At 63.6% G+C, this 22,720-nt stretch overlaps 1 protein-coding gene across 4 annotated transcripts in view; it reads left to right on the top strand.

The window, feature by feature from the left end:
• Positions 1–1,618: 1,618 nt before the first annotated feature.
• Slc12a7 (solute carrier family 12 member 7) overlaps positions 1,619–22,720 on the top strand; it is a 47,388-nt gene continuing 26,286 nt past the window's right edge. For 2 of the 4 annotated variants that reach the window (XM_026381515.2, XM_026381514.2), the window contains exons 1-4: positions 1,619–1,766; positions 18,698–18,792; positions 19,239–19,361; positions 21,776–21,922. In XM_026381515.2, the coding sequence (XP_026237300.2) occupies positions 1,643–1,766; positions 18,698–18,792; positions 19,239–19,361; positions 21,776–21,922 (489 nt within the window). In that variant the 5' untranslated portion in view covers positions 1,619–1,642. Of the gene's footprint in view, positions 1,821–18,697; positions 18,793–19,238; positions 19,362–21,775; positions 21,923–22,720 lie in introns of all 4 variants that reach the window. The other 2 variants (XM_026381513.2, XM_026381512.2) reach the window with 1 other exon arrangement.

Genomic DNA, 22,720 nt, shown 5'->3' with positions numbered 1-22,720 from the left:
TCCCACCCCAGGCAGGCCTCCTCAGTTGGAGTCCAGGTCTTGCAGGGCAGCCAAAGGCTCCTCCTGTCCCCACAGCCCTCCTGCTGGGAGGGTCTGTCCACCCCTTTCTGCTTTCATTTATTCTTCATTTTTATTGTAAACTGACCTGCATGGTTGGACACACGTGGGGTGCAAGGATAGTTCTTAACATTCCATGTGATGATAAATCGGGGCAATTAGCCTTTCCTCCTCCTGAATCACTTCTCATCTCTCTCTACTGGGAAACTTCAAATCTCTCTCTTCTTTCTAGTTCTTTGTAAAATACATAATAAATCATGAAATTCTTGTTTTTGAAAAAAATAAAAGAATAGCTTTGGGTAGCTGGGAGAAGGTGGTCAGTGCTGCACTAGGGAGCCCTTGTCTGGTGACCCAGGGCAGATCTGCCCACAGACTCAGGGCGCTTCTGTTGCAGGGCCCTCAGCACCAGGTCATCTCGTAAAGTCAGCTTCAGTGGCATCTTATGGTTCTTTCCATTTTCTGTCCAGCCGACCCTCACCTAACTCCCACTGGACTCCAGGGGCTCCTGACAGAGAGTGGGAATGGGCATGTGGCCCAGGCCACTGCACTGTGCCTCTGCAGAGGCTGGTGCTAGGCAGGGGACCTGCTGGGTGCAGAAGGGCTGTCACCCTGGGTGCTCCTGGCCTTTCCCTGGAGACGGCTTTTCTGAGTTTGTTTTCTATTGTTTGGGCATCAGAGAGAACACAATGCAGAGCCCTGTAACTCCCACGCCCCGGACAGCTGCTAGCTTGGCAGCTGCCTCTGGTCACCCAACAGCTCCCCACCAAACAGGTGCTTCCCAGTGCACCCTCTGGCCACCCTGCTGCACTCGTGCTACCCAGCCTAACCGTCTCTGGGGTGCTTCCTTGCACCCGAGCGCGTGGCATGTTAGACCAATCCTCTACTGTTGGGCATCTGGTTGTTCCCACTTCTCCACCAGTCATTCACTGAAAAATCGACCAGGTGCCGGCAGGGGAAGGCCAGTGGTGTGACCTGGGGGTCGGGAGCCCGGGGTTCCTTTTCGTGGAGCTTCTTTAGATCAAGGCGGGAAGAGATGAAGGAAGCTGTATCCCCAGGACACGGAGCAAGGGTCCCTTAGGGCGGGGTCGCAGGGCATTCCCGCCGCAGACACAATGAGTCTGGGGCACCGGGGCGGTCCCGGTCACATCCCTCTCGGTCACATCCCTCTTAACAGGGCGCGGGGGCGGGGCAAGCTCCAGAGGACCCCGGCCCCAGGGCTAACCCAGGATCCCTTGCTCTGGCAGGCTAGGAGGGCCCCGAGCCAGGCCAGGGGCCCGACCAGGTCCGAAGCGGGAGGGGTCGGTCTCGCCAGCGAGGGTCTCGGCCTAGAGGCGGGCGTGGCCTGCGGCGCGGGCGGGGGAGCCGCCCGTGGGGGTGGGCAGCGGGCGCGGGCAGCGGGATCGCGGGCGGGCTGTGGAGCAGCCCGGCAGCGGGCAAACTTTTCCGCGGGCCGCGGGGGCGGGCAGGTGAGGTCACGTGCGGCCGGGCCGGGGCGGGGCGGGCCGGACGGACCCCGCCCCTGCGCCCGAGTCCCGGCGGCAGAGCGGCGGCTGCGCCCGGCCGGAGCGCGCAGGGCAGCGGCGCCATGCCCACCAACTTCACCGTGGTGCCCGTGGAGGCGCGCGCCGACGGCGGCGTGGACGAGGCGGCCGGGCTGGCGGAGGCGCCGGGGGTCCCCGAGGGCGCGGAGCCCGACTGCCCCAGCCCGGGTGAGCGCGACCGCACCTGCCGCCGGACAAAGACGGAGGCCGGGCCTCCCGCCGGTCTGCCGCGCTCAGCGGCCTGGGGCGGGCGGTGGCTGGCGGGGCGGCCCAGCAGGAGGGGTGACCGGGCCGCGCAGACCCCCCCCCCCCGAGGCGGGGCGCAGGCTGCCGCCCTGGCCGCCACTCTCCCTCGGCTCCTTTCCCGGTGTCCCCTGCCTGCAGATCCCCTCGCCCCAGGCCCGGCGGCCGGCGCAGGGCCTGCCAGGGCCGGGAACCAGGCTCCCCAGCGTGGCTGGCCCGTGGGCACCCGGGCCAGGGGCACCGGAAGCCACTTTTCTCTCTCAACTCTGGCTGGGACGGGGGGGGGGAGGGAGGAGGGGAAGAGCTGTTGGAGGTAGCCATGGAAACGCGGGTGGGTGTGGGTGTGGGTGGGTGCAGGCCCCTGGTGGCACCTGGTGGGTGGGAAGGGGGTGCGTACCCCTGGGTGGTGGCATGCTAGAGTGCTTCTTACCCGTTGTCTTGCCTTCCCTCACTCCTGGACCTGGGCCACAGATAAGTCCCGGCTGGGATCCCAGCTGTGCCTCTGCCCGACCTTGGACAAGCCAGACCTCCCCTGGGGTCACCTGAGGAAGGACAGTAGTCCTTGGGGGACTGAGGAGGGGGCCGCTGGCCCAGGGTCCCTGTTCGCTCTTTGTTCTGGAATCCCAGCTCTCTGGCACTTTCACTTTCTGTGGGTGGGGATGGCCTGGAAGTCTCCCCATCGGGTCCCTCCATCCCAGCTCCAGGTGTGGCTTCCCTGCGGCAGATGGTGGGTCACCTTGGGCTAGCTACTTCATCTGTGGGTCTCAGCTCCTCTCTGGAAGTTGGGGCCCCAGGGCCTTCCTTCTGGGGCTGTTTGGAAGTGAGAGGACCCAGTGCACAGTGTGTGGACATCATGCTGGGGACTCAGCTCCCTGCTCCAGAGGTGGCAGAGGAGGAGTGCAGGCCCGTCAAGGGACAGGTCCTGCAGCTCCTTGGCCTCAGAAGCTTTGTTGCCCCTCTTGGGTGCTTCCTCTGGACACACCTCAGGAGCTGCAGATGTAGGATAGGGGTACATGCTGTGAAGTGGCCCAGCACACATGGTCAGTCCTGCCACCTCCCTTGGTGCCCTCTCCCTGGGATTGGCTGTCCAGGCTCTTCTGCACAGACAGTGGTTGATGCTTCTTGCTGGAGCTGGTCAGGGCTGTTGCCTGGCTGAGGTGTGAAACTAGGTGAGAGTCAAGGCAGAACCTGTGAGTCCGCTCTTTCCTGGATATGCTCTGTCCAGGCTAAGCTCACTCTGGCATGTCTCTGGGGCTGCACTCTGGGTTTCCCAGAAGAGCCTCAGTGACCCTCCCTGGGTATCCAGGAGCCTAGGGAAGGCCACCTTCACTTCTCTCCAAAACTTGAGTGTGTTTGTTTCAGTCGGAGGTAATTTCCCATTGCTCATGTTCTTGTCCCTTTTCAGCTCAGCTGTCATCTGCCTGCTCTCAGTTCCCGAGGAGGGCTTGAGGACACTCACCGTGGGTGCTGGCGGGAAGTGTGGGCCTCCTGTGTGCTTGTTAATGCCCCTTTTATGGTCTGAGCTGGACTTGTGAAATTTGGCGGAGCTCCTGTAGGACTGCATCTGGGGCTTGGGGTGCTTCGCGTTTCCATGGAGAGGTTTTTGGAACTCCGCTGCCTGTGCCCCTGGGAGTGGCTGTGCTGTGGTCTTTGAGTCTGCTTGGTTGGGTCCTGATTTCAAATAGGGGCTGCCAGCTCAGAGTTGGTGCTCAGGTGTGCCCCATGGCCAGCAGGGGAAGGGACCACGTGCTTTTCTTTTTGGTGGGCAAGTCCTGCCGAAGCTGGGACCAGCCGCCTTCCAGAGGCCTGTGGTATGGGGTCCTTGCAGGACAGGGTCAAGCCCCCTGATGCTGGGAGTCATCCGTGTTCACCGCAGGTCTTTCCCTCCTCTGGCAGCCTCCTGGGGTGGTGGTGGGGAAGGTGGACCTTGGAGGCACCATGCTGTGGGGGATTGGGACTCAGGGTCCTGTGTGAGCCGATTCAAGCCAGCCGGGGCCTCTTGCACTGTGACGCGCAGGGCTGGAGGAGCAGGACAGCCCTGCGGGGCTTCCGGCAGCTGCTGTTCCTTAGGACATGATGGCCAGGGCGATTTCTCAGAGCTAGCCATGGTGGAAGCGTGACTCTTGCCGCCCCGCTGCTTGGACCCAGGTGGGGCCCCTGCCACTGGCACCTAAGAGCCGAGAAAGTGGTGTCCCCTTTGCCTGAGTGGTATCTGTTGGTAATGGAGCCCCCAGGCTCCCCCAGAGGAACCTGCTCCTCAAAAAGGATGAACATTGATTGGGAGGGGGAGGGGAAGACAAGGGACGTCCACCCCCATGCGCTTTACTTCCCAATCCTTAGCTTCTGCCCACCCCTCCTGTGCTCTGGAATGGCCTGGGGTCCCTTGCTCCCGGGTCCCACCCTGTAGTAAGTCCTTCTGGCCTCCCCCCGCCCATCAGCACTTCTGCAGGACAGCATGTTCCTGAGTTTTATTTTGGTGTGAGATCTCTCTTGAAAGTGAGAAGGCTCAGTAGTCTTAGCTTCTGGTGGGAGTGTTGCAGAGTGTAGGAGGGCGGGGACTTCCTCTCTGACCTCAGAGAAGGGCCAGGGCCTGCTGCCTGCACAGACTGGCCGTCCCCAGGCATGTGCCACCGCTGAGGTCTCGGGATGCTGTGGGGGATTGTGGGGAGACTGACCGGGAAGGTTCCAGGCCCTGGCAACGTGTCCCCCAGGCCCTCCCTCAGGAAGGAGCCTCCATGCTGGCCCTTGGCAAGGCTTTGCTACGTGGTCGGCTCTGTCTCCAGCCTGGCCTCCTAGCTCAGTCTTCCTCTCCCGGAGTGTTCCAGTTCCTCTTTCTGGATCCCTTTTCTGCCTGGATCCTGTTTTCATGGTTTTGTGCTCCATTGTTGAATTCACGTGGGTCACCTCGGGACTCTTGCCTCCCTCTGTAAGTGAGCCCTGCCCCTGACACAGTCCTCAGTCACCTTTGTCCTGTTGGGGGCAGGCTGGCAGCAGGTGATGCCCTGTGCTGCCCTGGAGGGGTGCTGCCAGCCGTGATGAGAGGCTGCACCTGTCTGGCCAGCTAGGGAAGTAGGGATCAGGGGACCCAGCACAGGGGTCTAGGTCCTGTCCTGCTGAGCAGGGTCAGGGAGCGGCAGCTCTGATCTCAGGAGGACTGCGTCACAGTGAGATCAGAGGTGGTCTGAGCAGGGACAGGCGGGCATGGACCCCAGACCACCCTGTTGTGAACCCTTGGAGCTGGGGTTGAGGGTGGCATCTGGGGAGACAGTCTGTGAGTGTGGGGCCAGACAGGCGGTCCAACGTGCCGTCACCAAGTTCTGCCACAGCCAAAGGAGGGACTGGGGTGTAGCTCAGTGGCAAACCCTTGCCCAACAGCCAAGGCTGGGTCCCAGCACCAAACCAAACCAAGGGAACAAAGGAGGCCCCTGAAGCAGGTGGCCCTGGAGGCGCTCCCTGTGTTCCTGTCTGTCTGTCTGTCCAGGCAACAGGCTGTGCCCTTAGGAGGCGGTGGCACTGTGTCTCGAGGCGTGGCAGGGGCATGCATGTGTGTGTGTGCGTGCACACCAAGGAGAGAGAGGGGCATGCGTGTGTTGGATGCTGTCCCCTGCCTATCCCTGTGGCCAGGTTGTCTGTCCAGTAAGCAGCCCTGGTTCGGGGCAGGGGTGGGGGTGACACCTCTGTCACAGGTCTGAACTTGTGCCTGGCCATGGTCCGTTCATCAGTGTGAGGAGCCTCCTGGCCTGGGATCCATGGTGTCCTCTTGGGAACTCTCCCAGGCCTCCTGGTCTCTGTGTGCAGGAACGGATCTCTGAGCTCCATGGCCGGGAGAGTTTGCTGCCCAGGGGAGGAGTTTCAGGTGCCTGCAGAGAGGGAAGGGCCCTCCCGGGGTCCTGCCTGGATACCTGCACCCCTTCGGGTGGGGCAGGCTCAGGGCTGGCTGGCCACTTGTCACTGGCCATTGTTGGTTCTAGGAAGATCCTTCTCCAAAGCCATGTCCCTCGTGGGTCTGGGGTGCAGTTGTGAGCAGTCTCCCTTCCCCCGCTAGGGGACAGAAGAATCTCCTACGGCCTGAGGCGTCATGAGTGAGTCCTGAGGGGGTGGGGGTCAGGGTGGCGGCCGAGAAGGAGGCGAGTGCAGAATGCTGGGATGGTGGGGCCAGGTGCTAGCAGAGAGGTGGGTGGGGTGGCGAGGTGCCAGGAAGAGCCCGAGCAGGGATCCCTTAGTGACAAGGGTGAGCAGCTGGCCTCCCAGAAGTGCAGACTCCAGCCCTGGGTGAGTGTGAAGTCCCTGGCCTGGGGTGTGTCAGGCCGCAGCCCTGGCGCTGAGGTGTCCAGGGAGAGAAGGTCGGAACCCGCCAGGAGGAGCCTCTGCACATGTGACACCACGGGGGTCCCAGGGTGCCCCCCTAGAGCAGGGCCCCCACCTGAGAGGAGGCCTCGCCTGGAGGAGGCGCCGGGAGCTGCGGGAGGCCTTGTGTGGCTGTGAGCGGGTGGCTGCTGTCCCCAGCTCCTCAGGTGTGCACTGAGGACTCCGTGGCTGGGCAGCCAGCCGCACGTATGCACACTTAGCATGCACACACCTGTGTGAACACCCACGTCCCCTGAGCCTCAAGGGACCCTGGGAGGCCACTGGGGATCACGTGGGTGTCCCTCACTCTGTGGGTGTCCTGCTGGGTTTCATAAGGGGAGGGTCCTGGTTTTCTTCAGGTAGCTGACCCCAGATGTCCCCTCCTATGGTCGGCAGCAGCGTTTGGAGAAGGGGTTGCCCAGAGAAAGGGTGAGGTTGTGTCCAGGGCTCTGGGCAGCAGCTGTCATGGGAAGTCCTTGCTGTGGCCAGTGAATGTCACCGACCTTGGCAGGGGTCCTGGGCTGTGAACCCTGTCCTCGGCGCTCAGGGAGGTAGAGAGGAGTGAAGATGCTCCCATCAGGACCTCTGCCCACTGGACACAGGGCAGCCTGCTGGACCTGCCCTGGGGACTCATAGGCAGGCCCGGGCCCTGTATTGAGGGCTGGTGACCTTGGGTCAGAGGGCTTTCCTGGGCTCCTGTCCTTGGGTGCTGTGGATGGAAGGATTCTCCTGTCTGCAGCACAGCTGGGTGTCGGTTGGGTGGTGGTGGGTCTGGTGACCTCCCAGCAGCAGGGAGTGGTCCAGCTGGTGTGCCATCGGGGTCCTGTGTCGCTGGCGGGCAGGCCGGCCTGCTGAAGTGTGAGGCCAGGCTGCCGGCGGCCTAAGCCCTGAGAGCAAAGTTTGAAGTTCAGGTTAAGTATTAACCGCTCTCCTGGGGCAGCAGGGCAGCTGGGTGGGGGGGTCCTTCTGCAGTGACAGCTGCTCTGGGCCAGGAGCCCTTGGTGGCTGGGGCCTCAGGAAGGAGACCCTCCTCTGGGGTGAGGGAGCTCTGTAGCCAACAGCCTAGTGGGCCTGGAGTGGACGGCTTGAGGAGAGGACCGTGTCCAGGCAGTGGGCAGGGTTGGGGTTCCTGGGCGTGGTGAGCTCAGGCTCTAGGAGTGACCACAGAGAGTCAGAGGGATCGCAGAGGGTGTCTGACTGCAGGTCAGCCAGCTGTCCACCTGGGTGGGTCCACAGCTGGGGGTCTCTGTCCCTCCTGCCAGGAGTGCCGAGCCTGGTCCAGGGGTCCTGTGTCAGTCCCATGTCAGGAGGGAACCAGAGGGCTGTGCTGCTGGTGTGGGGCCCTCGGGGGTGTGGGGTGTCTGGGGCGCTCTCCGGTGGGTCCCTGGCACACCCGGGTTCTGCGTTCCCTCTCCTGGGTGGATTCTTCAGAGGACTGATGGGTGCAGGGCTGTGGTCTGGGTGGGTGTGTCATGGTGCGAGCAGGGAGGGCCGTTGACTGCCTCCGCCTTGGAGAGCCCCAGTAGGGCCACGTCCCTCACCTGGCCCTCTGGGGAGGGTCTGAAGGGGTCAGCTGCTCCATCCTGTTTACAGGTGGCCAGAATAACTGGCCTGAGGCTGGGTCGTGGGTGTCACATGCACGCTGGCCTGTTGCTTGGTCAGTGCTCCTGTGTCCTGGGGCTGTCCTCATGGTGGGGACGCTGGAGGGGTTGGGGCCACTGTCCCTGGGTCTGTCCCAGCCTGAGCTTCTGTCAGGGGATGTCTACCTCGGGCTGCTGCGTCCTTGAGGACATCAGAGTGGCCCTGAATGTCTGCCTTGGTTTCCCTCAACAGGAGTGGCCCATCTTGAAGGTGGCTGTGACCTCCCGTGCCTTGGCTCTGGCTGCAGGTCCCTGGCGCCGGCGGGTCGGCAGGCTCTCGGGGAGGATTGAGTGTGGTCGGGAGCAGAGCTGGGCCGCGCCAGGCCTCTCTTGGGTTTCCTTCCTAAGTGGAGGGTCCTGACCGCAGCAGACGGCCTGTAACGGGAGCTGGCCCCAGGAGGGCCCTGCTGGTGCCTGCGGGGCTGGGGGAGGGCAGGTGTGACCTTGCCCCCATTTTATCCCAGGGAGGGCCCTTTCCTTTCTGCGCCTCCACGGCTCTGACGCAGCCCTGTCTCTGGGGAAGAGAGGCTGGACCAGGACCAGCCCCAGCCGCGTGACGAGGGGGTGTCAGGGCTGAAGTCACCAGAGGCTGCCTTCCCCTCAAAGGGTCATGTCCTCTAGATGGAAAGTCCCAGAATCATGCGGCTGTGCACTCACAGGGCTTGGCCCGTCCTGGGCCTGCCTCTTGGTGGCACAGTCTGCGGCTCCCTGCAGGTGTGTGTGCCACGGGGGCACATGAGCCACGGGCCTGTGTGGATGAGTGTGCGGGGTGTGTGCACAGGGACTGCTGTGTGTGTGAGCGTGGGTGAGTGGGAACTGTCGTGTCTGACACTGTGTGAGCACGCATACATACACGCATGTGTGTTCCATGATGTCCTCTGCCTGCGCTTACTGGGCTCTGAGGTCCTCTACTTCTGTAGGCAGAGCGGGCACTTGGCATTGTGCAGCCCGCTGAGCATCCTTGGGCTTCCCTGCCCACCTGGCCTCAGCCTTGCCCCTGTGCCTGGCTGGCCGATGTCTGCTGGCCTGCCCTGTCCCTGAGGAGGGTGGGGGCCAGCCTGCTGCTGGGGCAGACCCTGCGGGGCTGGACTCATATTGGGGTATTGCGGCCTGGGTGCTAGGGCACCCCAGCCACCCTCTCTGCTTGAGAGCCCCTTAGTCCTGGATGGCTGCCTGGGTACCATTCAGGGCAGCACTACTGGATGTGAAGGGTGCGGTCTGCAGGAAGGCCGCGGCTGCGGGGAGCATGTAGGTGCGGAGGTGACCGTCCCATTTGCTGACCGTGTGTGTGTGCCCCGGGCGCCTGTCTGAGTCTGGGTGATCTGGAGGGTGGGTGGGGGGCGGCAGAGAAGGGGTGTTCCCAGGGTAACCCTTCACTCTCTGCAGGCTCGAGGTCGGGAGCTGGGGGGCCCTTCCCGGGGCCCTCACTAGAGGAAGGAATGCTGGCCGGGAGTGCCCGAGATGCAGACGGCCCTCTGGGCTGGTGGGCTGGGGGTGGTTCTTGTTCCTCAGGACTTCCTGTTTGTTCTTCAGAGTATGTGGCCGTCTCAGCCAGAATCTCGCTGTCAGAATCCCCACACTCTGGGCTGGAGCTGCTCAGCTCTTTGGCTGAAGGCAGAACTCTGTGCTGCGCCCTGGGTGCTTCGTGGCCGGGACTGGCCAGGTGGCTGGGTTTTAGGGTGCAGAAGTACCAGGCCTGGGGGACAAAGCAGAGGTCGTCATCGCTCGTTTCCTGGAGCCTGCAGACGCTGTCCTAGCACTTACACTTCTGAGAGCACTGTCACCAGGAAGTGGCTTCCGGAGGTGCTGGGGGTGGGGGTGGGGGGGGGCTTCTGTGTCTGGCCTTTGGGGGCTGAGTGCAGCTCCTGAGGTTGCCAGGGGGCTCTTCTGCTGTGGGTGCCCTGTGGTGTGGTCCTGCTGGCCACTGCTCCCCCAGGCCTGCAGCCTCTGTGTCCAGACAGGCCGCCGTGTGACCTCGCCAGGCCTCCACTGCTGCCCAGCCAGGCAGACTTCCTGCCCGCACTTGGTGGCAGGAAGGGGCGGGGGCCACTGGGCATCCTTGGCCAGCCCGCGCCACTGACCGCAGGGAGCGTTTCTGGCTGTGTCTTGGAGCGCTCTCTGCCCCTCCCTTCAGCCCTCCTGAGAGACCCCGCTAAAGCGGACCCAGCGGAGGAGCGAGGGTGGGAGGAGCCTCCGTGTCCAGCCAGAGAGGCCTGGACAGGCTGCAGCTGGTCACCCAAGAAGGGGCCTCCCTGCCGGCTGGGGGTCCTTCCCTGGCCTGCATGGCTGGGCACTGAGGGTCTGAGCAGGTGTCCCAGAGCAGACCCCCGGGGCTGCTTAGGGCTTGGCAGGACTGTGAGTCTGGGGTCTGCTCACGCCCAGTGGCCGCCCCGGCCAGGGGGCCTGCCACCTCTGTCTAAAGAGAGCCCCCTCAGGGCAGCAGCCTGAGGCCCAGAGGCCGCTGTGGGGTGCGTGGGGAGCCCGACCAGGGCCGCCCTGGCAGGCAGCTTTCTGGTGGCGAGGGAGAGTCTCTGCCAGCGGGTTTCCACAGGGAGGCCATGGGCATGCCTCAAACGACGACGTGGCGGATGGGCCTGCCACCGGTCCTGGAGGGTGTGGGCGTCAGCCTGGGTGGACGTCTGAGGGGCAGGTGGGTGCAGGAGGGCCGTCCGCTCTCCAGTATGGACGTTCTCTTGATGCAGTGGAAGGGCAGAGGACGAGGTGGGGCTCTAGCCCCCGGACACCCAGCAGCTTCAAGGCAGAAGGACCAGCCCCTGCGCGTTCCCACAGCAGCATTAGGTCTGTCTGCTGCTCCATGGCCTCTGCTGGACCTGCTGACCAGAGGCAGTGTGCCCTGGGGAGCTTCGGGGTCTCCCAGGACGTCTAGGCATCAGACTCCCCTGGCTCCCAGTGACCATGGTGAGGGCTCCTTTGGTGACCTGGAGAGGCCTGTTGAAGGGGTCGTCTGATCCTCTGCAGCAGTCCCTGCGTGACTTGGAGGAGGAGCACACACATGTCCCTGGCATCGGTGGGCACACGCTGTCCCTGCACCTTGTACTGCTGACCCTGCCTACCTGCAGAGAGGCCGGCTGGTTGTCCCCACATGGAGTGGCCCTGCTCTCATGCCCCTGTGGTCGCCCACCCAGCCCTTGACTTTATTTGAGCAAGTGGCCCGGGGCTGTGAGTGATATGGTCAGCGTCGTAGCTTGTTCCCACTGTTGGGTGCTGGGTGGAAGGGGGTGGGGTGATACGGCAGCGGGTGGGGGCCGACTCCAGCTGCCAAGGACTCAGGCTGGGCCTTGGGGTGGCCAAGGGAATTGGGGGCCACTTCCTGCAGGAGCTGTTAAGAGCACTCAGTGTGTGTTTTAAGGGCTTTAAAGAGACAAACTGCCCAGTAGTCCCAGTGACTCTGGAGGCTGAGGCAGGAGGATCTAAAGTTTGAGGCCCTAAGAGACTTAGACCCTGACTCAAAATAAAATATAGAAAGGGCTGGGGATGGGGCTCAGTGGTGAGCACCTGGGGTTCACTCCCTGGTGCACACACACAAGGACTGATTGCAGGATGTGGCTGCGCAGGCCGACAGGCAGATGGTGGGAAGTGAGCGGGGCAGAGGGGCTGTGTCGAAGCATGGCTGACCCCTGGCTGCCTTCCTGTGCTCCTCCAGCCAGGCCGCAGGGGCCATCGGAGGCTCACGGCTGCTGCTCAGGATCTGCCCGGTGCTGGCACTGCAGGTGCCGGCCCTGGGGCAGCGACCAGCCAGAGCGGCTTGACAGATGTATGCACCTCGGTGAAATGGCTCCACACTGGCCCCCGAAGGGAAGTCCCCTGGTTGGTACCTTTGGTTGCAGCCTGGTGGCCCTGGGGACTCCGGCAGGACCCACCCTGTCCAGGTGGCCTCCCCGTCCTGCAGTGGTCTGGCTCTCCTTTGTTCATCCTGTTTTAAAACCCTGCTTGTCAGTTTCTCAGTGACGGAGCAGCTGGCACAGTCACAGTGCAAGGCAGGAGGGACAGGGTGACCCACGGTGCACCCCGTCCTGGCGCACAGCCTGGGAACCCAGCACCCTGCACCTGTGTCTGGTGGGGGTCACGTGGTTGCCACTTTCTCTTGGTGCCTCTCAGGTGGGGTCCCTGAGAATGGTGGGTGGGTGGCTGGTCATCGCCTCTGACGGGGAACTTGGGGTTGCCAAGAACTGCCTGTGTGGGAGGATCGTGCGGGGGGGTTCGCCATCTGGGTAGGACGTGGGGATGAGTTTGGGGCTGTTGTGCTCAGTCCTGCGACTTCCCAGCAGCACCGTGCTTGAGCTCCCAACCCCCATGGACACCAGCCTGTCCTCACAGAGTGAGCTGGCCAGCAGGGCTGGTCCTCAAGCCTGCCTGGAGACAGCCAGCGTCCAGGTGCTGCTTCCCTGGCTGGCAGTGGTGTCAGTTGAAGTGCTTGGTCAAGGACACTCCATCCGGTCACCCACTGTCTCTTGGCCTGCCATCCCTCTGCGTCATTCAGTGGGCAGAGGCCACCCTGGCAGAGTGCCCTGTCCTGGGGCCCACCCCAGAGCGCACCGCAGGTCCCCAGCCCTGCTCCTGGCGGCTGTGCGCCAGCTCTCCTCTGTTCAGGCTGGTCCTCTGGTCCCTCCATTTGTCGCAGATGTGCTGACCAATGGGGAAGGGGACACTGAGGCTACTGCAGGTGAGCAGATTCACCCCTAGCCCAGCGGCCCTTCATGCTGCCTGGCAGTGTGGTGGATCAGGCCAGGGGACTTGTGTCCGTCTGTGGAAATGCAGGTGAATCCCCAGGTGCCCCAGGTCGATGTATCTGGGTTTTTTTCTCTTGACTCTGGCAGAGTGGGGCGGCTGTGTTCCTCCTCGGCTTTGGGTCCACCTGCTGTCCGGGTCTCCCAGATGCCTCTGGAGTGGGTATTTCCTTTCTGCCTACCACCCGAGCTTGTGACTGAGTGGATACTTTTTTTTAAAAAAAGGAAGGGGATTGGTTTTGCTTTTTCCCTTCTTGGGTGCTGAGGCCTGAGCCCAGGGCTTTGCACCTGCGAGTCAAGTGCTCTCAGGCTAACCCACACCCAGCCCTCTTAGCTGCTTTTGAGGCAGGTCTTGCAGAGTTGCCAGGGCTGGCTGGAACTGGCCGTCCTCTCACGCCCTGATAGCTGGAGGACAGGTGGCCCCGTGCCCGACTCGAATACCTTCTTTTCAGGCCGAATGCTGTGGGTCGTGGCTCAGGACTTGGGCAAGAGCGTGCTCAGGGTTGGTGCAAACGCAGTGTGTTCAGGGTTGCCCCAGATTGGAGGGATTTACCCAATTCCGATGTTTGTCTCGTTCTGAGGCTCTGTTCCCGTCTTCTGCACCGTGCTGTTTCAAGAGAGCCTCCTGCCCGCTGCGCAGTGCCCTGTGGGCTGACCCTGGCCTGGACTTGTAAGGTCAGCCTTCATGGTCATCCTCTAAAGTAGATAATGACCAGCACTCACCCCGCTTGATCACGCTCCTGTGCTTCAGCCTCGTGCTGTGCACCTTGGAAGTGAGGTGTCAGGCGGGGGCTGAGTCTGAGCCCTGCAGGAGGCTCTGTGCCCAGCACACCGTGTGGTACTGCCCAGGAGCCCCGGCCCAGGAAGGGTGGTGTCCTTGGATCACACGCCCGCAGCAGTGTGTGCCCGAGTGGCTCATGGTCCAGGTCAGCAGTGTCTCACAAGTCTCAGTGGCATGCTGAGAACCCAGCCACAGGAGGGTTGTTTTGCCCTTCAGAGAGGCCAGTGGTGGCCCTGACCCAGAGCTGGGGTGGAGGACAGAGCAGGGACAGACTACAGACCACCTACTCTTCCACCTCCTTCCGGGAGGCAGGAACCTGAGCCCAGCCAGCTGGTGACTTGGTCCAAGGATGTGAGCTGGGTTTGGCTCCAACAGTGAGAACCTCAGGCCCTGTGTCCATCCCTTCATGGGGGCAGTGGGCTCAGCGCTCGCCCCACGAGTCCTCCCAGGTGTGCTGTGGTCCAGCGGGTCGCTGCCTGCAGGTCCCTGAACTGCTCACTGAGCCCCTCGGCCTACAGCAGGCATCTCCTTTAGGCCTGGTTCTGAGAAGAGTTGCAGGAGCACAGAGTTCCATCTCCCAGTGCCCGGGTTCCCCTTGACGCTGTCCAGTGTTGGCTCTTGGTCCCTCCTGCCCCTTCTCTCCTCCTGTCTCCGCCACGCCCACGCTTCTCCCTGACCTGGGGAGAGGGCGGCAGAGAGCAGGCTCCTTGTACGGAAGGTGTGTTCCTAGGACAGCACGTTTTTTCTCTGTCTAGAGCAGGCTGGGGAGGTAGCTTGGTGGCAGAGAGCTGGCCCAGCACGCACCAAGCCCGGGTGCAGTCCCCAGAAACAAGCAGGACCAAAGAGAATTTCCAGAGTGTCGGCGCCTGACCCAGGGATGGGCACAGCGGAGGTCTCCCCGCTGCCTGGTAAGGCCACCCAGTGCAGGACTCTGCCTGTCTTTCCAGCTGTGTGCCTGGCTGGCTTGGGTCTTGCTGATGTCCCTTGGTTTGGATTTGCTTGATTCTTGCTTGTGGTCAGAATCAGGTGTCGTCCCTGGCCAGAACACCCCCAAGGATGCCTCCTCTTCCCTGGGTGGCAGATCAGGAGCCTCTGGGGCCCAACTGAATCTGATGGGGATGTCAGTTGTGTCCCCTACCCCGTCACCTACCCGTCAGGAGGTACAGTGGACTGTCCATGCCCAGCCTCTCATTGTCCTTGGGGCTCAACCCGTGGTGGTGGCTGGTGGGTTCTGCTTCTGCCACTCAGTGCTGGGAGGGCTGCTGTTCTGCAGGAGTAGCCCCACCTTGCAGGTCCCTCCGGTGAGGAGGACCCCTGCCCTGTGCCCCTCGTATGCACCTTGGGGAACTCCCTGTCAGTGCACCTCTTAACTCTGATGGTGGAGGTGGGAGACCATTGTGGGCTGCACCAGCCTCTGGACTGCCTCTGCCCGCTCCACACACGTCCCCAGGCTTGGGGCACGTGTCCTGCACCAGTGCTGGAATCCCCTCCTCCAGGGCTACCTGCACAGGGGCTCCGGGAGCTGAGCCCAGGTAGCTCCTGCACGCCTGGCTCCAGCGATGGGTTAGGCAGCTGTACACACACGTGTGTGGTCACGTGCACTGTGCACATGTGTAGAGGTGGAAGACCTCTGTCGCTCTGACATGTGCCGTGGTTTCACGGCCAGCTCACTCTGGTCTGCGCTCCCTGGACAGTGGAAGCTGGCCCAGTTACCCACAGTGCCCTGAGAGCTAGCTCAGACCTATTCCGCCCTTGCCAACACACGAGGTCATTGTGGTGTGGCGCACCCACCGCTCTGTGCACAAGGGACTGGGGACTGTAAGGTCACATCTGGCTGCCAGCCAGGGTCTGTCTGTGTTCGGGGTGCAATAGCCCTCACCCCTGCTTGGGTCCTGACCTCTTGGGGTCCCCTCTTCATGTTGGATTTAACTTCATTTGAGCACATGAGACACGAATGCCGTTTCAAAGACGCTTCTCCCTGGATGCGCCGGGGTGGCGCAGCTTGAAAGGCCTGGTTCTGCTGCTCGTGCAGAATAGAGCTGGCCTGGTGGGGGGGAGCCAGGCCGAGTGAGGAGGCTCGCTCCCCAGAGGAAGGCAGCCACATCCCTGCAGCTGGTCCTGGGGACCTTCGGGGGTGTCAGGTGGAGGGCAACACCTGCAGCAAGGGTGCTGCCACCCAGGCTCTGCATGTCCAGCATCTTTCTCCCAGAGTGCCTTTGTTTCAGAGCGCGCGCGTGTGTGCGTGCATGTGTGTGCGTGCGTGTGTGTGTGTGTCCTCTGTGGATGTCCTGGCCCCACCTCTGGGTCATGCACGTGGCAGCTGCAGCTGGGAGCTGCCCGAGAGCATGGTCAGGGACTGTGCAGAGGCATCTCTGCTGGTGCTGCGGGCTTCTGTGGAGGTGGATCACACGTGGGGTCAGGTGGCCTGGCAGGAAGGCCAGTGTCCCTCCAGAGTGTGTCCACCCTGCCCTGCTCTCCTCGCTCCTGAGTCCCCTTGGCCCTGGCTCCACCAGCCTGGCTCCCCTTGGGCCTGGCCCTGCTACCATGTGTCCGACTGAAGCACGGCCACCTGATGCATCTTGTTCCTGGTCTGTGGCTGCGTAGACAAGGCCTGGCTTGGAGTCCACTCCGTGGCAGTCCCTGTGGAGAAGCACATCCGGGGGAAGCCCGCTGCAGAGCCCTGGACATGCTCACTGGCATGCATGGAAGTGCATGCATGCATTTGTGTGCATGTATGTGCACACGTGTGTGCGTGTGTGTGCACGTGTGGGTCTGCAGACCTGTTCTCTCTCACTTTCCACTCACTCTGGCACAGGATCAGCCCCGTTCTCAGTTCTCGTCTGTGGTGTGAAGCGTAGCCCACCTCCCTGGAGGTCCTGGGGCTGGAGCTGAGCCTGAGGTCCCCATTGGGCCAGTCCGGGAAGAACGGGCCGAGTGTGCAGGTCCTGGGGTAACCTGGGGCTGGGCTCAGTGGGAAGGTGCCTCCACAGGTCCCGCAGGGTCCTCACGCGGCACCTGGTTAGACCACAGGCAGGCCCTGTGTGGCTATGGCCCCCGCCCCAGCCGGCAGCTCTTGGCAGAGGACCTACCCTCCTGTTCTCACCTGCCATCCTGAGGGCCCTGGGGCAGGGATGAGGGGAACCTGGGGTGCCCAGGGCAGTGGGTGCCTGGTGATTCCCGGTGGGGCCTCTGGTCAGTGGCATGCTGGCCCTGCCAAGGTTTCCCCTGCTCCGCCTGTGTTTGGGACATGTGACCAGGTGCCACATTTCTGGGCCTAGGAGTGGCTTGGTGTCAAATTCAGGACTGGGTGCTTTGTGTTCTTTGGAGGCCTGGGCCCTGAGGGCCTTGATCATTCACATCTGGGGCTTGGGGCCTCCGTCTGGCCTCTCCTGAGCCACAAAGGCCAAGGTGGGCCTGGACACATCAGGGTGGGCCAGGTCTGCAGGGTCAGGTCTGTGGGATCCCTGGTGACAAGCTGTGCTCTGAACCAACAGAATCACTGTAAGGCCAGTATAATCTGCCAGGATCTAGGGGATCTGAAACTCAAAGCTGCTGTCAAAACAAGAAGACAAACTGACGGGTGTGCCCTGCGGCTGTAGCGCAGGAGTCACTGACGGTCGGCCACCTGCAGGTGGGATTCTGGTTTTTAAAATGTCTGTCCCCAGTGTGTCAGAAAGCACAGAGGCACCTCACGGCCAGGCCCAGCTGAGGGCTGTGTGGGGGCCCAACAAGCAGATACCCTTGCAGGGTTGCTGCCTCGTGCAGCCTGGCCTCTGCTCGCTCTGCAGGAACCGGTGGCCTGTGAGCACGGGCCAGGTGCTGACCGCCCTGCAGTGTGGTTCACTCGGGGTGCCCCCTGCACCCTTTGTCTTTGTTTTCTGAGGCCAGAGTCTCTTCCTGGGGCTCCCAGGGGGCGCCACCTCTGGTCTGTCAGCTTCGAGATGCGCTTCCTCTGTGCACCGCCAGACCGCGCTGCCCGGGAGCTCCAGTGCTCATCTTGCAGCGGGACACCCCTCGTGACCTTGTGTGCCCCACCGCATGCCCCTGTCCCTAAACAGAGGGGGCGAAAGAGGTCTCCTGCAGTGCCCAGGGCCTTCCAGTGGGTCACGGCAGCCCCTGGAGTTGGGTCCCCAAGGTGTGGCCCCTTTCTTCCAGGACTGTGACGTGACCGAGACCCCAGAGGTCTGGGTGATATCAGGGCCTGCTGCTGGGCCTTCCCTGGAGGGTCCCAGTTGGGTCTGAGCCCCTCCAGGCATGAGCTCTGGGCTTGGTGGGGAGGCAGCTGCTGGCTGAGGCGGGGCAGCTGTGGACCCGCCTGCCAGGGTGAGCCACAGCCTCCCGCCTTCCCTGTGGGTGCCTCTGTGGGCACCTACAGGGTCCTGGGCCCTGGCGTAGCCTCCCCGGGGCGTCCCCTTCTGTTGCTGAACCTGTTCCTGGTCTCCCACCCCGGCAGCTCCCGCTGCCTCCCTGCACCTTCCCACCAGGCACAGGTTGAACGCAGGGGCCTGGGGGGCCTGGAGGAGTGCTGCCCAGCCCCTCCCATGGTCCAGTCCGGCCAGTTTCCTAAGTGGTCACAGTGTGCCCGGCAGGGACGGTCACTGAGGTCGTCACGTGGTCTGTGGGGACCTGAGGCAGTCCTCGGGCTGGAGGAGCACCTGGCAGCCAAGCTCGTGCTTGTCCCCGGGATGGGGAGTCTCGCACTCCATGGACCCCAGGAGGGAGCGGGTGCCCGGGATCCCCTCTCACCCTCTGGGCCACTGGGGTTTGTCCTGGGCAGGGCGCGGCATGGCCTGGGGATGGTGGCCCTGGTTTCTTGTGGCTGGAGTGTGGTAATCCAGGAGTCCTGCGTGTGTGGTCCTGTTCAGTAGCCCCCAGGGGTGGGCAGGGCTGGTGACACCGCCTGCGGGGTTGGAGGTCAGAGGCAGAGAGGGTCTGGTCCTGGTGTCCACGTCCCACCATGAGGACCCCCGAAGGCTCACAGCTCTGGTCTGAGGATGCCTGTGACCTCGGGCTCCCGGCACCTGCAGTCTGGTGACCAGAGGTCCTGACCATCCAGTTTCTGCTGGGGGAGACAGGTCCAGCCTCCCCCAGCTTCGGAGCGTGGGGTCCAGGCCTACCAGGAGTCCTGGAACTCGCCAGGAGCCCCCCACCCCAGGGAGGGCAGTAGGAAAGCAGCTCCGATGTACTGACCCTGGGTCAGACGGGAGACCCTCGAGGCTGGGGACGCACGGCTGTGTGACCACGCTGGGGTGAGGGCCTGAAACCAGTTGTTTGGGGGAAGGAGAGTTCGCCGTAGCCCTCGTCGCCCTTGGCCCTGAGGGACGCTGGCCTTTCCTGCAGGAGATGGGAACCCCAGGGAGAGCAGCCCTTTCCTCAGCAGCGTGGAGCTGGAGAGGGAGAGTCACTTGGAAGGGAAGAACATGGCGCTTTTTGAGGTAACTTTGGGTGCTCAGGGCAGTGCCTTTCACCCAGAAAAGTAAAGCAGCCCCAGGCTGGCGATGGGCGCGGGTCCAAGGCCAGGGCCATCCCCCTCTTCACGCTGGTGGGCAGAAGCTGGGCAGCCCTGCCCGGGCCTCTCCACTCCTCATGCACACAGATGCCAGGCGCCCTCCGGGGGCCCTGGTCTGGGCTGCTGGCCCTCTGGGAGCCTTTGAGCCCCGAGCCCAGACCATCTCGAGGGCCCTGGCCCCCCCCCCGTGGGTGTGGGTCCCCTGGCCCTACTCCGTGCTGACCGACTCAAGCCTGTTGGGCAGGTCACCAGGGCCTCTCTGGCTCCTGGCAGCCTGTGGCTCGGCGCCAGTGGTGGGCAGAGGGGCCTGCTGGCCTCGGGTGTCAGAGGACCTGACTCACGTGCCTGTGCCTGGCACTTCCCGCCTCACAGGAGGAGATGGACAGCAACCCCATGGTGTCCTCCCTGCTGAACAAGCTGGCCAACTACACCAACCTGAGCCAGGGCGTGGTGGAGCACGAGGAGGACGAGGACAGCCGGCGGAGGGAGGCCAAGGTACCGCCACGCTGCCCTGCCGCCTTGTCCCCACCCGTCCCCGCCCATGCTGACCGCTGGCCGCAGGCAGCCCTGGCAGTGTCTGGTCAGGATGCGCTCAGTGTCGCGTTCAGTGTCACGGCAGATCAGCCTTTCTTTCCCGAGGTGCCTGTCACCTTCGCTCCCCTCGGGCCTCAGCCGACACCTAGAACATGGGCCACACCTGGGTGTGGTCAGGTTGTGCCCTCCCACCTGAGTCTGTCCACACTGCCACCCAGAAGGGAGCGGCCTTCTTCCCCTCTGCCCAGGGTCCTGCAGGGCTGCCCCCTGCCCTCTGCCCCCACCCTCTGCCCTCTGCCCTCTGCCCCCTGCCCCCTGCCCTCACCGGTCCCCCTCAGCACTGCCCCAGCCTCATGGCCGTTTCCCAGGATGCATTGCTGGAGGATTTCTCCCGAGGAACCCCTCCTGAGGAAGAGTGGAGCCCCAGGGAGGGTTCTGTGGGGGACGGCTCCGGGGGGGTCTGGTCTTTCGATAGGGGAGCCACAGGAGGAAGGTCCCTGACCGCAGGACGGTGCCTCAGCAGGGACGCGGGGTGGCCCCGGGGAGGGCCGCAGACTGGGGCGGAGGCCCAGATCCACGCAGGTGTCCGCGCGTCCCTTCCCCTGGCTTCTTGCAAACAGATCCAACAAAGAGCCTGTGGAGCAGGCCCACCTCCCGAGGACAGGAGGGCTTGACCGGTCAGGCTCCCAGGCTCCTCAGAAGCCAGCGTCCCGGGTCGGCACGGGCTCCCCCAGTCGGGCCGGGAGGAGGTGTCCCCTGGTGGTGCCTTTCCACCTCGCTCCACCCACCAAGGCCCCGTTTCCTGTGGAGGCTGGGGTCTGCGGTCCAGGAGGGCTGCTGAGGCAGGAGCTGGGTGCTTCCATCCCGGTGGTCCCCCTGTGGGGGTGCGGCCAAGGCCCCAGGGTGTCCAACGGCCGGAGGCCTCCCCAGCCACATCCTGAACACCTCCCCCGTGAGCGTCCAGCCTGACCTTGGCCTCCACAGCCCTGGGAAGTCGGGCCTTTACGAAGTGCCGGACGTCCCCCTTCCTTCCTCTTAACATAAACACAGCAGAACCAGCACCGCAATTCTGAGATGTGGGGCCAATGGGCTGTGGGGACCCGGCCACGTGACCCCCGGGGGCAGGCACAGGGGCAGTGTCCTCAGAAGCCTCTGGACCACACCTCCTGCGGTCCCCTGCCGGGGCCTGCCCCACTGCCGGGCACAGACTTTGCATAGGGGAAGGGGTCGTGGTGGGGATTGGTGCCTGCCCCGGCACTGCCTCGTGACACACAAGTGGCCTCAGGACGAGGCCTGCTTGGTGCAGACAGATGGGTCTGTTCCCCCGTCCTGTCTACTGGAACCTGTGTCGGGGACACCTTGACCCGTGCAGTGTGTGGGGCCTGGTCTGAACACTCCTGCCCGCAGCCCGCAGCCTCCTCCCACCGAGCTCTCCAGCAAGTGTCTAGTTGGTGGACTTGTGTACAGAATGCCCAGGTCAGGCCCTAGGACATCCCCATCCCACCCAGGCACCCAGCTCTGGCTGCAGTGCCCTGGAGGATGTGGTGCTAAGTTTCAGTCGATGCCAGGACAGGGCCACCTGTGCTTCTCTGCAGAGCCCCTGTGTCCTGAGGTGGTCACCCTGCTCAGGGGACCGGTGAGGGCCCGGGATGGAGGGGCTGGGGCTTGCCTGGTCCCCCTGCCGAGCACACTGCTTGTTGGAGGCGGACACTGGCTTCTAGCCAGGACCATCGGTCTGAGCACCTTCTCAGCATGTCCATCTCCTGAGCTGTGACTGGTCGATGGACCTCTGCAAGCGGCCTTTCAGGAGTAAAGTGCTCTTCTAGAGGACGTGGGTCCCGGTGCTGGCCACAGGACGAGCTCCAGGATGCTAGGACCTGGAGCTGTCCCAGCATGGCTCTGCCTGGAGGGCTGCTCTGTGTCCAGGGTCCGTGGGCTGTCCACACCCTGGGTCAGCCTTCCTGGGGTCGGCCGTGGCCTTGTGTCCGGGGCATTTTACACCGTTCTTGCCTTTTCCCAGCTGAGAATCCCAACGTCTGTCTCTGCCCACTTGACTTGCAGAGCTCAGAGCGAAACCAACTCTGTCACCTGCACCACAAATGCTGTCGCCCAGGCCCGTGGCGGGAGATGTGGGCCAGCTCTGCCCTGGCTCGGCTTCCTTGTGTGCAGCTGCTCAGCCCAGCGGGGGCCTCACTGCCGGGTCATCCCGGGGCTCAGAACTAGGCTCCTACTCTCAGACCAGAGCTTCCCTTGCACCCAGGACCCCCAGGGCCTCAGGGTCACAGGGCCTGGGGCTCCCTTCCACCCCATGGCCGCCACCCCATGACCACGAGTCCCCCTGGGCGGGCTCCCTGGACAGCAGTGCTCTCTTGCAGGCCCCGCGCATGGGCACCTTCATCGGCGTCTACCTGCCCTGCCTGCAGAACATCCTGGGTGTCATCCTCTTCCTGCGCCTGACGTGGATCGTGGGCGCGGCCGGCGTGCTGGAGTCCTTCCTCATCGTCTCCCTGTGCTGCACCTGCGTGAGTGGCCGGTCTCCCTGGAGGCCTGGGGGTGGTGTCCTTGCCCGCAGGAGCCTCCGTGGCGCTGGGTCCCTGTGCGTCCGGCTGGGGCTCTGTCCAGGGGTGGGAGGTCCTTGGAGAAGCTGGCCATTGTCCCACGGAGCCTTGCCCGGCACACTGTGGGGAGCTGACAGCCCCCACCCCGTGTCTTGTGCCAGTGTGGCCGGGGTGCCACGGGCCTGTCCCCATCAGCAGGGCCTGTGGTTTGCAAGGTTGCTGTCCAGTTCGGAAGGCCTTAGGCACTTCCAGGTCCCCGTTGGAGGGACCAGGACCCAGGTTCGTCACCCCTTCAGGCCAGACGTGGGGCGCCAGGGCTTCTGCCTCCCTGCGCTGGCTTCTCTGCCACCGCGGCTGCCTCGCCCAGGTGGTCCTCTGGGTGCCCAGCCCCCAGCCCAGCTCCTCCCCTGCTCTGGTGAGGAAGAGCTGCTCTAGTCTCGGGGTGACCTGGGGTGCCCTCTCTGGGAAGGACTCTTCTTTACCCTCCCCCTGCCCCAGACCTCGCTGTCTGTCCCAGCTGGTCACTCCTGGTGCCCAGAGACAGGCTCTCCTGAGCAGGGGCGGGTAGCTGGAGGCAGGCCCTCCCTGGCTAACTGGACACCATGATGCCCCGGGGAAGTGGGCACTAGGTGGGGCCACCTGTACCCTGCTGGGTACACACCTAGAGGAGTACCTTGTGCCCATGAGTAGGCACAGGTGGACCCCTGCCTGGGTCCCTAGAGGAGGTGGACACCTAGGTGGACTCTGCCTTTAGGGCTGGGC

This window comes from Urocitellus parryii, chromosome 1, assembly GCF_045843805.1.
Source record: "Urocitellus parryii isolate mUroPar1 chromosome 1, mUroPar1.hap1, whole genome shotgun sequence".
Lineage (NCBI taxonomy): Eukaryota > Metazoa > Chordata > Mammalia > Rodentia > Sciuridae > Urocitellus > Urocitellus parryii.
Note: the sequence above shows the minus strand (reverse complement) of the source record. Positions and strands in the feature narration are given on the sequence as shown.